This window comes from Microtus pennsylvanicus, chromosome 1 (assembly GCF_037038515.1).
Source record: "Microtus pennsylvanicus isolate mMicPen1 chromosome 1, mMicPen1.hap1, whole genome shotgun sequence".
Lineage (NCBI taxonomy): Eukaryota > Metazoa > Chordata > Mammalia > Rodentia > Cricetidae > Microtus > Microtus pennsylvanicus.
In genome coordinates this window covers 124,630,347-124,644,502 of record NC_134579.1, presented here as the reverse complement: position 1 = coordinate 124,644,502, position 14,156 = coordinate 124,630,347, and the positions used below count along the sequence as shown (strand labels likewise).

Here is a 14,156-nt window from a genome sequence, read left to right as displayed (position 1 = left end):
TCCTTTTCTTGGTTGGACACTTCAGAGGGAAAGTAAGCTGCCACTTGGGACACTTGCTTGAGTGCTGGGTGCTTGACTTCGGGGACTCCCCCCCCCCGCATGGGTGCATTACCTCATTCCTCAGAAGGGGAGACTAAGGCTCTGGGCTTGGTCAGGAGCTCCTGGGTGTTGCTGGAGTGTGGCTGCTTCCTGGGCTGGTGGTAGGAATGTATAGACCCCCGCCCCTGCCACCACTCCCTGAGCTAGGCTTCCTAGAGGATAGGAGACCACACTGTGACGTCACGGATGGGCTGCGGCTGAGCAAATGTTGCCATGTGTGAGGGTCCACCTGGTTTCACCTGGTTCCTACTCCTCACAAAGCAGGTCCATACTCTGTGGTTATTCCTACTGTGTTCATAGCAAACTGTGACCCCGAGGCTGACAAAACGCTCAGATTTAGAGTCCTTAGGAAAATCCAGAAATTGCTTTTTTTTTTTTGGTAGGGTTTGTGTATTCCAGGTTGGCCTCAAACTCCAAGGATAAACTTGAACTTTTCATCATCCTGCCTCCACCCCGCAAATGTGTGCGTGTTCCTCAGTCTATGCAGTACTGGCCCTGAAGCCAGGCTCTGGGCATGCTCAGTCGGCAGTGGGCACCGTTCCGTTGATTTCTACTCTTCCGTCCCTCATTTCTAGGCACTGCATTTTGGACCCATTGGGAGACATGGGCTCTCACAGCCTTTTTGCCTGCTCTCCCAAGATATGTCCTAAGCTTTAGATGTAGGGGTTAAATTGCAGATGTAGCAGCTGGCGTTGGGTCCCACACAGACATTTATCATCCACACACTGACCAGTTGTGATCTCTGTAGCAGTCTCTGCCTGCTGCCAAAGAGTCGTCTTTGTTGAGGGGTGAGACTACACTTACCTGGCCAGGCTGGCGCACGGGCTCCCATATTTACATATAATTTATTTATTGAAATCTCACTGTATAGCCTTGACCAGCCTGGAATTTGCTCTGTAGACCAGGTTAGCCTTGAACTAGCAGAGATCCTCCTGTCTCTGCCTCCTGAGTGCTGGGATGATCATTTTTAAAAACCAAATCTGAGCCTTATAGTTTGCCAGATCTGGGTTTGAGCCTGAGTTAGGACACCCTGGCTGTGTGACCCCGAGGAAGTGTCACACTCCTCTGAGCATCGGTGTGTTTTTATCCTCCAGAGAGGACAATGGTAGAACTTCCTTCAGGGGGTTGTTGTGAGGGCAGAGTGCAGCAGAGCAGAGCAGACAAAGCACTGGAGTCTGGTGTGTACGGAACACCCAAGCGATCGATGTCGGAGGGAATGGCACCTTTGCCACCCAAGCCCCTCATCCACTCCCCTGTCATCCCTGCATATGCTGTGTGGGACCATGTTCCGGCCTGGGTGCTCTCGGGTCCCCGTGCAGGTGGCACTATGGCCCCAGCTCTTCCTGGTGTCCCCCTCAGGTGCTCATTGCCAACAACGGCATTGCTGCGGTCAAGTGTATGCGCTCCATCCGCCGCTGGGCCTATGAGATGTTCCGGAATGAACGTGCCATCCGGTTTGTGGTCATGGTGACCCCCGAGGACCTTAAAGCCAATGCAGGTACCCGAACTTGCTATCTCAACCCCTGCTGTGACCGTCCCTGTCTGCCCTCCCCTCCTCCATCCTGCTCAGCCCCCGGAACTGTAGGGTCTCCTTCAGTAGCTCATAGATTTTTGGGTTTTGTTTTTGTTTTGGAGACAGGGTTACTCCGTGTAGCCCTGGCTGTCCTGGAACTCACCCTGTAGACCAGGGTGGCCTCGAACTCACAGAAATCTACCTGCCTCTGTCTCCTGAATACCGGGATAAAGGTGTGTGCCCCCACAGCCTGGCTCACTATCTCATGTTTATGCATTCTCTTACATGTTTGTGTGTGCATGAGTGTATTTCAGGAGTCAACCTTAGGTCTGTACCTTAGGAATCACCTGCCCCTTGTTTTTATATTTTAATTACCACACAGCACATTAAACTTCATTATGGCACCTTCAATCAAAAGTAGTTTTTGTTGATTCTCTTTCCCCACTTCTCTCTCACCCCACAACCCACACCCTTCCACCCATATCTGTTACTCTACACGGTTTTCTGCAGCGTGTGTGTTGTTTGTCTCTATTTCTGTTTAGCTTCGGTCCTGTTGAAATAGACCATACGATAAAGTCTCCATCAGCAATTGGCTCTTTAGCCCTTTAATAGGCTCTTCTCCACTCAGCATCCTAAGTGACCTTTGAAAGCAAGAGTCAGGCTTTGCCTCCTGCTTAAAGTGCCCCAGAGCACATAATGCTCTTCCTGGTGCCAGTGACCTCAGCGTTGTCCCCAGTCCCCCTTGGTCCCATTTAACAGACAGAACAGTAGAGGCCCAGGGATGTAAGTGCATCACTGCATGTCCTTCCATAGCCAGCATTCTCTGGCGGTGCCTCCTGTCAGGTCACACTGACATTCTCCACGTGGTTTGGTACTGTTGGCGCCTGGGTCCCTGTCCTGGGTCCCTGTCCTGGGTCCCCAGGTACTCATACTTTCCTCTCTCAGCAGGATTACTCTATGGTGCTGTTCCTCAACACACTTTCTGTGCCCCCCCGCTCCCCCCCCCCCCCATTTCTCCCAGGCTTCCCCGGAGAACCCAGTTTAGTTCCTTCCGGCAGAGCTCAGTCTGTAACTGTGTTTATGTTCTCTGACATTAAAGGGGAACTCGGAGGAGACCAGGTGACTTTTGTAAGGCTGCCCTCTGCTTCACGGAAACCTCCCCAGTGGCTGATGCTCCTGGCTTGACAGACACTGGAAGTGGCGGTGGGGAGGGAACAGGCGTACCTGGGAATTCCACAGCAGACGTTTTGAGGATCTTGGGGATCCAGTGTGATGCGCCAACCCTCGTCTTTAGATTAGGTCTGAATTGATGGTCCAGACACTGCTGGATGACCTGGATGACTGTCCTTCCACACCATTCTTTGCTCGTTGTCACGAGTGGGTTTTTAAGAAAAATTTGTTCACACCTGTAGTCCGGCCCCTGAGAGACTGAGGCAGGAGGACCAAGCACTCCAGGGTAATCCAGATACATAAACATGGTTTCAAAACCAAAAGCAAACAAAACAGAACAGATAATCAGGGTCTGATTCCCCGAAAGAGCTCGTTATGGGGTAAAATCCATAGAGGTTGGAATCAGCTTCCGAGCCTACAGGACTGAAGCTTGGGGGAACTGATCGTGACCCTGGAGTTTGTGATTTCAGGGTTTAGGTTATTGGGCTGTCCTCAGGAGCTGGCATGGATTCACCGCTAGCCTGTGTGTAAGGTCCTAAATTCTGTTTATATACTTTTTTTTTTTTTGAGACAGGGTTTCTCTGTGTGGCTCTGACTGTCTTGGAACTCACTCTGTAGAGCAGGCTGGCCTCAAATGCAGAGATCCACCTGACTCTGCCTCCTGAGGGCTGGGATTAAAGGTGTGTACCACCACTGCACAGTTATGTTTATGAACTTTTACATGCTTAAACAAATATTGTGAAGGGCGGTGGCAGTGTACACCTTTAATCCCAGCACTCAGGAGGCAGAGGCAGGTGGGTCTCTGTGAGTTCGAAGCCAGCCTGGTCTACAAGAGCTAGTTCCAGGACAGGCCCCAAAGCTATTGTGTCTCTAGAGTACTTGCCTTGCAGGCATACAGCCCTGGGCCTGGTGGCTTAGTCCTGTGCTTGGGAGGTGGAGGCAGGAAGCTCAGAAGTTCAAGTTCATTCTCAGCTTCATAGAGTTTGAGGCTAGCCTGGGCTGCAAGAGACCCAGTCTTCAAACTAACAAAGACCGCATTTAACGGGAGACCACTTAGATAACGCTTAAGTAGGGTGCCACACATCCCGACCTTTGTTCTGTGGCAGAGCTCTTGTCTCCTCACTCAAGTTCTAGATTTCTCCTGCTTTCGTGCCGTTCCCCATCACAGCCGTGTGGTCTTCACAGTCGTGCTCCTTGTGGGTAGAATGTGTCGCACCACCCTGTTCTGTGTGTGACATGTCTGTCCCTGGTTTCTCTCTTTCTCTGGTTGAATTGCAGAGTACATCAAAATGGCGGATCAGTATGTTCCTGTCCCGGGAGGACCCAACAACAACAACTATGCCAACGTGGAGCTGATCATAGACATTGCTAAGAGAATCCCTGTGCAGGTGCTGGTCCGCAGCTCCCGAGGGTGGCCGTGTGGGGGTGCCCCACCCTACATCTGTGAAGGCGCTGATCCACAGCTCGCGAGGGTGGCCGTGGGGGGGGGGTGGAGCTGATCATAGACATTGCTAAGAGAATCTCTGTGCAGATGTGGTCTGGTCCGCAGCTCCTGAGGGTGCCCGTGGTGGGGGTGTGGTGATGCCCCATCCTACAGGCTATGATGGCCCAATGGGGCACAGCAGAGTGTTGGGTGCAGGGGCAGGTAGGGTCTTAGAGGACCTTTGATCACCCCTCTCTGTGTTTGCAGGCCGTGTGGGCTGGCTGGGGCCATGCTTCGGAAAACCCCAAACTTCCGGAGCTGCTGCGCAAGCACGAGATTGCTTTCCTAGGTAGAGTGTGCGCTCAGTCAGATGCGTGGGTCGGATGGTGCCAGGTCAGGGCCTCTTTCTTGTGCTGTCCTTCATGGTGGAGGTCACTTGGGTGGGAGGTGGGGAGTGAGTGGACCAGGAGCCGCAGCCTTGGTTATTGCAGTAGAGCGATACTGTGGCCAGTGATGTCCTCTGCTAGGGTTTCCAGGGGCTTACGTTTCTGTGAGGGCCGTATCTTTGGGCTGCTTTTTGCAGGACCAAAGCCCCTCCCGTTTTGTTAGGGAACATGACCGATGGCATCCGAGGGTTTCAGGATTTTTATTTGCGGACATGTTGGTCAGCCCTGTATGCACACAAACAGTCCATATATCCTCAGGATTTGGGTTCCAGAAGCACCCCCAGACATCAACGCCTCCTCTATGAAGAGGCGTGGCCTTTGCACATGCTCCTTGTGTTGGGGTTATCTCTAGGCTCTGTCTAACCTGGTTCAGCGGCCATGCTGGGTTCCATAGTATTAATTCAGGAAAGAAGTCTGTGCAGGTTCTGCACAGGTGCAATTAAAAGTTTTCCCGGTCTGTGCTCATTGAATACCCCATGCTGGATTCAGAGGGGAACAGAGCTGAGTGTCCCACCGAAGATAAAGAACTTCCTGAGGGATGCTGGCTGCACGAGACCGTGTGCTCTCCTGTCTGTCACAGGGAATGCTCACTGTGCCATGGTCTGGCTCTTTGGAGCCCCGTGTTTGCCTTCTTCCTACAGGTTTTTGTTCCTCCCAAAGTGAGTCTTGTGTCTGCCACAGCTCAGTTTCACTGGGATCAGGCCAAGGTCTAGATGCTGGAAGTTGACCTGCACAGGGCAGACTTACGGCCCCCGAGTGAGGGGGAGCAGACCTGAGGACTTCCTCATCTCCTTGCTCTCCCTGACCCTGCTCCCTGACAGAACCACTGGGTTGGCAGTGGCTCTATCAGTGGCTGATTCCATTTCACTCTCCTTTGCTGACCCTGCAGGTCCCCCCAGTGAGGCTATGTGGGCCCTGGGAGATAAGATCGCCTCTACCATCGTAGCCCAGACATTGCAGATCCCAACCCTGCCCTGGAGCGGAAGTGGTAAGGAATCCAGACCTTTGGGGTGGAGGGAATGTGTCTTAAAAAAAATCCTTTTGCTGAAAAATTTTAGGCAGATAAGAATGTAACTTTGTCATGAACTCAGAAAATGTGAGCGACATGAAAATAAGAAGTGGTTGGTGGCTCTTGTCTGTAATCCAGCACTCAGAAGGGTGGGGCTACAGTTTCAGGTCAGTCTAGGCTGTAGCGTGAGAGCCTGGCTCAAAAACACCACCATCACCACACATACACACACGCTAACACATATACACATACACTAACACACATATGTACACACACTAATACACATATGTACACACATACATATACACTAACGCACACATACACTAACACATAAATACACTAATACATACATACACACATACACTAATGTACACACACTAACACGCATACATAGTACACACATACATATGTACACATATACGCTAACACACATACACAAACACATACATATACACAAACACTAATGTACACACATATGTACACACACTAACACATACACATACTAGCACACATACATATACACATACACTAACACTCACACGCACTAACACACATATGTACACACACACTAACACAATACATATGTATACACATATACACTAACGCACATACATATATACACACTAACACACATACATATACACATACCCTAACATACACACACTAGGACAATACATATATACATACATTAATGTACACACACTAACAGATACATATGTGCACACACACTAACATATGCGTACACACACATACACTAACACACATATGCGTACACACACATATGCGTACACACACACACACACGAAGAGACTCCCGATGATCCACTGTTGAGCATGGACTGGCACTACGGATATCTTTCTCAGCTGTTTCCTAGGCTTCTGAAAACCATATCTGGGCTGGTGAGACTCTGCCAGTGAAAGTGCCTGCTCCCCAATCCTGTCATCCTGAGTGAGTTCGATCCCAGAAGCTGCGGGAAGCAGGATGGAGTGGTGCACACCTGTAATCCCGGCACTCCTGGGTTGAGATGGGAAGTGGAGGCAGAATTGTCTGGAAGGTGTGCACAACACTGTGGCAGAAACAGGGTGAGGGAGCCTGTCTCAAGAAGGACCAAGAGAGAAACTGACTCCTGGTTGTTCTCTGAGCTTTACAGGCAGTCTGTACACACACACACTTACGTTACACATAGACACACACAGACATGCACACACATGCACACGTATTCACCACACAGACACAGACATGCAATACACACATACAGAGATGCACACATATATCACATACAGACACAAGACACATGTCACATACCACTAGTAAATAAAATTAAAAATAAAGACCAGATGTTAACTACTTTGTAATTTCTCTTGCACTAATGGCCATCTTTCTGTCCCGGGAAATAGACTTCATGCCATCAAGACGCCGTGTGCTGTTACTCTTGTACTGTTTGTGGTCCTGGATGGAACCCAGGGCCTTGCACATGTATAACACACCCTGCTCCTGAGCGTCTTCCTGACCCTTTATGTCTGGTTTCTCAGGCTGTCCTAGAACTCCTCATCCTGTTCCAGCCTCCCGAGTAGCAGGGGTCACAGGTGTGCGCCCCACACGTGGAGCCTGTGCCAGACTTTGTCGTGTGGCTGTACTGTGATTTGCTTCATTTGCTGCTGTGTTACATCTTAGGCCGTTTCCTAATGTTTTTGTAATTTAAAAACAGTCGAAGGTAAATGGAGCTTTGACAGTCCTATAGCTAAATATCCGTGATTTTAGTCATGTTTGGATAAGACCCCAAAGTAGAACTTGTAGGGCAGATTAAAAAACAAGAGGAGAAAAATGTCAAGGTTTTGCTATTTAATGTAATTTGTTTCCTTTAAAGACTGAAACATTTCCAGTTTGGAAAATTTGTTTGTTTTGTCTTTGCATGGTTTTGAAAGCAGAGACTCCCTGAGTAGAGGACAGGGAAGCATAGACATTTGTCCCCAGCATAGACAGGGGATGCGTCCTAGGTTCAGGTTCATATAGCTCTGTGTGTTTTTTCTTAACAATCTTTTTTTTTTCTTTTTTGGTTTTTCGAGACAGGGTTTCTCTGTGGTTTTGGAGCCTGTCCTGGAACTAGCTCTTGTAGACCAGGCTGGTCTCGAACTCACAGAGATCCGCCTGCCTCTGCCTCCCAAGTGCTGGGATTAAAGGCGTGCGCCACCACCGCCCGGCTTTTCTTAACAATCTTAAAAATTTGTATGTGTGTGCGCGCCGTTTGGAGCCAGAAGAAGCTGTCAGACCCTTTGGAGCTAGAGTTCATGGCTGCTGTGAGCTGCCTGACTGGGGTGCTGGGAACAGAACTGGGGTTTTCTGGAGGCACAGCAAGCACTGGTGACCACTAAACACTCCCCAGCCCTGTATCGTTGCTTAAGCTTTGACTCCCATCCAGGGTCCTGAGATACACGTGTGGTTGTTGAGCTGTGCTCCTCTTTGTCCCCTTCAGGCCTCACAGTGGAGTGGACGGAGGACAGCCGGCAGCAGGGCAAATGCATCAGTGTCCCAGAAGATGTCTACGAACGAGGCTGTGTGAAGGATGTGGATGAAGGCTTGGAGGTAGCTGCAGAGTGGGCACGGCCAGTGCGGTGACTGCGGCCGGCATGTCACAACCTTCTCTACCTCCTGATGTTGCACTTGTCCCACCTTAAACGGGCCTGTTTGTCCTTTTCCTTCAGGCAGCTGAAAAGGTTGGATTTCCACTGATGATCAAAGCCTCCGAAGGCGGCGGAGGGAAAGGCATCCGCAAGGCTGAGCGAGCAGAGGACTTCCCCATGCTCTTCAGACAGGTACGCGCTCTTGCCTGTGCTTTCCCTGCCTCGGCCTCAGTCCCTGGTTGTCGGCTGACTGTTTTGATCAGCAGTGCCTTCTTAAGTGGAGATGATGTTGCAGGAGCCGGGTCTAAAGAGTTTGTTTCTGTTGTTGTTTGTTTAGTTTGTTTTCAGTGGGGTGTGTGTGTGTGTGTGTGTATGTGTGTGAGCATGTGAGTGTCAGGGTTGAAGAAGGTTAGAGGACACCCCCAGCTGTCAGTTCTCCACATTTGAGACAGGTTCTCTTACTATTTTTGCTGCTGCACAGGCTAGGCTAGTTGGCCCATGGCATTCCTTTCAGGGCATTCCTCTCAGCACCTCCTGTCTCTGTAGGGTGCTGGGATTACAGACACATGCCAGTTCTCCGTGCCACTGAGCCATCTCCCCAGGTCACGTGCTCACTCCCCACCCCTGTGGTGGGAACCCAAGGGCTCACCCCGTCTAGGAAAGCTCTCTGCCACTGAGCCACATGCCCACCTTGTGTTTGAAGCAGATGTGCCCATCGTCACTCAGAAGCCCACGGCTCCTGCTGGCCTTTGTGGCATTTCTTCTGATGGGCGGAGTCTTGGCTTAGGGTGTCTCTGAAATTGTCACCTGTCTGCACGGGGTATTTTATAAATCTTACGGTTTGGGGTTTATGGCTTTAAGTGTCTGGATATTCAGTTTCCGTGTGGGCGTGGCTTCTGTGTTTGTAGCTAGCTTTGCTCTGTTAATACCGCCTTTCATCGTGGCGCATTCAAGCCTTATACTCCCAGGCTACAGGCATGCAGCAGAGTGTGTGTGTGCGTGTGTGTGTGTGCGTGTGTGTGTGCGTGCGTGTGCGCGCATGTGTGTGCGTGGGTGTGCGTGGGCGTGTGTTTTAGTGTACTGATCATCCTTCTTTGGGGTGAGGGATGCAGGAGACTCAACCCAGGGTTTGTGCATGCCAGGGAGCACTCTACCAGTGAGCCTTATTTCAAGCTTTGGCTTCGCATCCCCACCCCCACTTTTATGGTAGGGTTTTATGTTGCTTACGATAACCTCAGCTCTCTAACCCCCCATCTCATTTGTTTTTAATTTTCTGAGTATGGGTGTTTTACCCACACGTATGTCTGTGTACCGCATGCATGCCATGCCCACAAAGGCCAGAAGAGGGCGTCAGATGTCCTAGAACTGGAGTTATTGTATAAGTAAGTGGTGGGACTCAAACCAGAGTCTTCTGCAGGCACAAGTGGGCCATCTCTTAACTGTGGAGCCTTAACCATGGCACCAACTCTCCAGTCCAGCCTCAGTTCTTTATGCAGTTCTGCGGTAGGAAGTCTTACAGCTTGTGGTTACCTGCCTACTGGGGTGTGGCCTCTTCTGATTTGTGAATTTACCCCTAAATAAATAAACATCTATTTCTCAATTCTGAGCTAGTGTGGGATTTCTTTTAATCATCCATTCCACACCAGTTCTTCTGCTTCTCCTGCTTCCTCCTCACAAACGCTAGGATTACTGGCATGAGCCCACCTCATCGTCTTGTCTGAAAACCTTTCCTAAAACATCTAGATTTTTCTCTAGACTTCGTGTATATTTTAGAAAAGTATACTCATTCTTTGCATCAAAAGAATCATGAGGTTTTTGTTATGTTTTGAACAACAGTGTTCCAGTCTTCATGATTATTTTGATGACCGTGCGTTATTCCACATTTGGCTGCAGCCTTCTTATGAAAGCCTTTCTTTCTGCCATGTGTGTAGCTTGTTTCCACGCTCACGATCACATCTGATGCTCTTTCGCTGTAGCACTGTCCCAGCGCCGCTAGACCACACCCTTGTCTGCTTTTGGCATCACAGAGCAGGACTGTGGAGAAAAGAGGTCGGTTTCAGCTCGTAGCTTTGGTCCCAGATGGAGGACCTCTTCCTTTTTACAGATGTAGAAGCTAACTCAATTTGGGAAATAAACCCACTAACTAGAAGAAAAACAATTCTATTTTTATTTATTATAAGGGAAAAACTCACAAAACTGGAACGAGAAGTCCAAGCTCAGCTGTGCGGTGAGGGAACCACGGAGATCTAAATCACACTTCTAGTCACCACCAAAGGCCTGACCTCCAGACACCACAAATGTCTCAGATTTCCTTTCTACCTTTTCATTCCCGCACGTGGGGATTAACTCCAGTGTTAGCCTGGGAGGAGAACCACATTCTGACATAGCAAGCATCACAGAGGATCACTCACGGTAGAGCATTTGCCTAGCAAGCACGAGACTCCTGGCTCCACCCCCAGCCCTACCCACTCATACACCCACCCACACATTCCCACACTCATCCACTTCCACCCATCACACACCCACCCACAGTCACACACACACGCACACACACTCACCCACCCACAGTCACCCACACTCACACACACAGTCACCCACACTCACACAGTCACCCCCACACACAGTCACCCACACTCACACAGTCACCCACACTCACACAGTCACCCACACTCACACACGCACACACTCACCCACACACAGTCACCCACACTCACAAGTCACCCCCACACACAGTCACCCACACTCACACAGTCACCCACACTCACACACGCACACACTCACCCACACACAGTCACCCACACTCACACAGTCACCCCCACACACAGTCACCCACACTCACACAGTCACCCCCACACACAGTCACCCACACTCACACAGTCACCCACACTCACACAGTCACCCACACCCACACAGTCACACACACACACACAGTCACCCACACTCACACAGTCACCCCCACACACAGTCACCCACACTCACACAGTCACCCACACTCACACAGTCACCCACACTCACACACGCACACACTCACCCACACACAGTCACCCACACTCACACAGTCACCCCCACACACAGTCACCCACACTCACACAGTCACCCCCACACACAGTCACCCACACTCACACAGTCACCCACACACACACAGTCACCCCCACACACACAGAAACCCACAGTCACACACACATACACTCACACACACAGTCACCCACACTCACAGTCACCCCCACACACAGTCACCCACACTCACACAGTCACCCCCACACACAGTCACCCACACACCCTCACCCACACACACAGTCACCCACACACACAGTCACCCACACTCACACAGTCACCCACACACACACAGTCACCCCCACACACAGTCACCCACACTCACACACACATACACTCACACACACAGTCACCCACACTCACACAGTCACCCACACTCACACAGTCACCCACACACACAGTCACCCACACTCACACAGTCACCCACACACACAGTCACCCACACTCACACAGTCACCCACACAGACAGTCACCCACACACACAGTCACCCCCACACACAGTCACCCCCACACATAGTCACCCACACACTCAGTCACCCACACACACAGTCACCCACACACACAGTTACCCCCACACACAGTCACCCCCACACACACAGTCACCCCCACACTCAGTCACCCCCACACACAGTCACCCACACTCACACAGTCACCCACACACACAGTCACCCCCCTCACACAGTCACCCACCCACACAGTCACCCACACACACACAGTCACCCCCCACACACAGTCACTTACACTCACACAGTCACCCCCACACACAGTCACCCCCCCCCACAGTCACCCCCACACACAGTCACCCCCCCACACACAGTCACCCACACACACAGTCACCCACACTCACACAGTCACCCACACTCACAGTCACCCTTCCACACACAGTCACCCACACTCACACAGTCACCCACACACACACAGTCACCCACACTCACACAGTCACCCCCACACACAGTCACCCCCACACACAGTCACCCCCCCACACAGTCACCCACACACACAGTCACCCACACTCACACAGTCACCCACAACTCACAGTCACCCACACTCACACAGTCACCCACACTCACACAGTCACCCCCACACACAGTCACCCCCACACACAGTCACCCCCACACACAGTCACCCACACACAGAGTCACCCACACACACAGTCACCCACACACACACACACACATACACTCACACACACAGTCACCCACACACACAGTCACCCCCACACACAGTCACCCACACACACAGTCACCCACACTCACACAGTCACCCACAACTCACAGTCACCCACACACACACAGTCACCCACACACTCACACACACACACACACACACACACACACACACACACACACACACACACCATGGATGGCATTTGATATAAACAGTACCTTGCATTTCTTCCTCTGAACTGTTTAAGTAGAGCCAGCGTGGTGGTGCAGACCTTCAGTGAGGAGGCAGAGGCAGATGCAGGTCTAGTCTGGTCTTCACAGTGAGTCCAAGGCTAGACTGAGCTACAGTGAGACCGTCTCAAACAGCCACCAAAGACCTTTGGAGACGAACTCCGTTAAGCTGCTACACTTCACATGCCGTGTCAAAAACACTTGGAGAACTTGCTAGAAGGGTTCCCTGTGGTCATGCTCTCACGGCCATGTTGTGTCTGTTGGGTGAGCAGCGTCAGGAAGAACTTCTAGAAACTTGGAGCAGCAGCGGGGGTGGCTCCCATGTGCTCTGCACCCAGGTTTCGCACAGCCCAGAGGTGGTGTGGGGTGTTCTGTGTGTCATTGCATGGGCAGAAGAGAAGCAGCTTGCTGCCCCGCTCCCACCCCTCGAGGGTCGCATAGGTTCAAACTGTGCATGTGGTGTTTGGTCCCGTGCATATTCGCTGGAGTGGTTCTGGCTGTCAAATTAGCTAAAGGACCCAGCCCCTCCATGCTCGTGTGTGTTTGGGAAGAATGGCCCAGACTTCTTTGAGTGAATTTCAAGTGTACAATACGTTAATTATCTACACCATGCTGTCTGCTACCCGCCCCCCAAGAAAACTGAACTCAGTGAATGGATTTTTGTTATTTTTGTTGTGTGTTTTGCTGTGTAGCCTAGCCTTTCCTTGAAATTTCTGTGTAGCTGAGGCTAGCTAGTCTTGAATTTCACATGTAGCCCAGGCTAGTCCTAAACTTTTGATAGTCTTAATGTTTCATCCTCTTGGGTGCTGAGATTACAGGCACAAACCATCATGTCCCACTTAGTGTATCGTCCTTAGGATGTAGGATTGTTGGGGAAATGTTACCCTTTTAACAGCGTTTGACTTAAAAACAATGAGAAAGTGTGTCTGTTGGAGGAAAAATGAAAGTCAGGAATGAGTAGAGGCTGGGAAGAACCCTTACCTATACCATTGCTATTAATGGTCCCTTCTGAGAACTTCCAGAAACGTCCAGAGCTGGACTATTGGGAATCAGCCATCGCCTGCGCTTCCCCACAGGTGCAGAGTGAGATCCCGGGCTCACCTATCTTCCTCATGAAGCTGGCCCAGAATGCACGGCACCTGGAGGTGCAGGTCTTAGCAGATCAGTACGGAAATGCTGTGTCACTGTTTGGACGTGACTGCTCCATCCAAAGGAGGCACCAGAAGATTATCGAGGAGGCACCAGCCACTGTAGCCGCTCCAGCTGTGTTTGAGTTCATGGAACAGGTGCCTCTGGCAGAGCTGGGCTTGGGGCCGCTCAGCAGTGTTGCTCACTGGTCACGGGGGGCTCCTGTGTGGCAGCTCCTCAGGGTGCACTGGGGAGGGCATGGTGCTGCCGTCTGAAGCCCTTGACTTCCGTCTGTC

At 51.0% G+C, this 14,156-nt stretch overlaps 1 protein-coding gene across 3 annotated transcripts in view; it reads left to right on the top strand.

Annotated features, from left to right (window-relative positions):
* Acacb (acetyl-CoA carboxylase beta) overlaps positions 1 to 14,156 on the top strand; it is a 125,982-nt gene that overhangs the window by 51,405 nt on the left and 60,421 nt on the right. For all 3 annotated transcript variants that reach the window (XM_075983013.1, XM_075983023.1, XM_075983003.1), the window contains exons 4-10: positions 1,459 to 1,597; positions 4,061 to 4,170; positions 4,473 to 4,554; positions 5,541 to 5,639; positions 8,134 to 8,243; positions 8,363 to 8,473; positions 13,809 to 14,018. In XM_075983013.1, the coding sequence (XP_075839128.1) occupies positions 1,459 to 1,597; positions 4,061 to 4,170; positions 4,473 to 4,554; positions 5,541 to 5,639; positions 8,134 to 8,243; positions 8,363 to 8,473; positions 13,809 to 14,018 (861 nt within the window). The remainder of the gene's footprint in view (positions 1 to 1,458; positions 1,598 to 4,060; positions 4,171 to 4,472; positions 4,555 to 5,540; positions 5,640 to 8,133; positions 8,244 to 8,362; positions 8,474 to 13,808; positions 14,019 to 14,156) is intronic.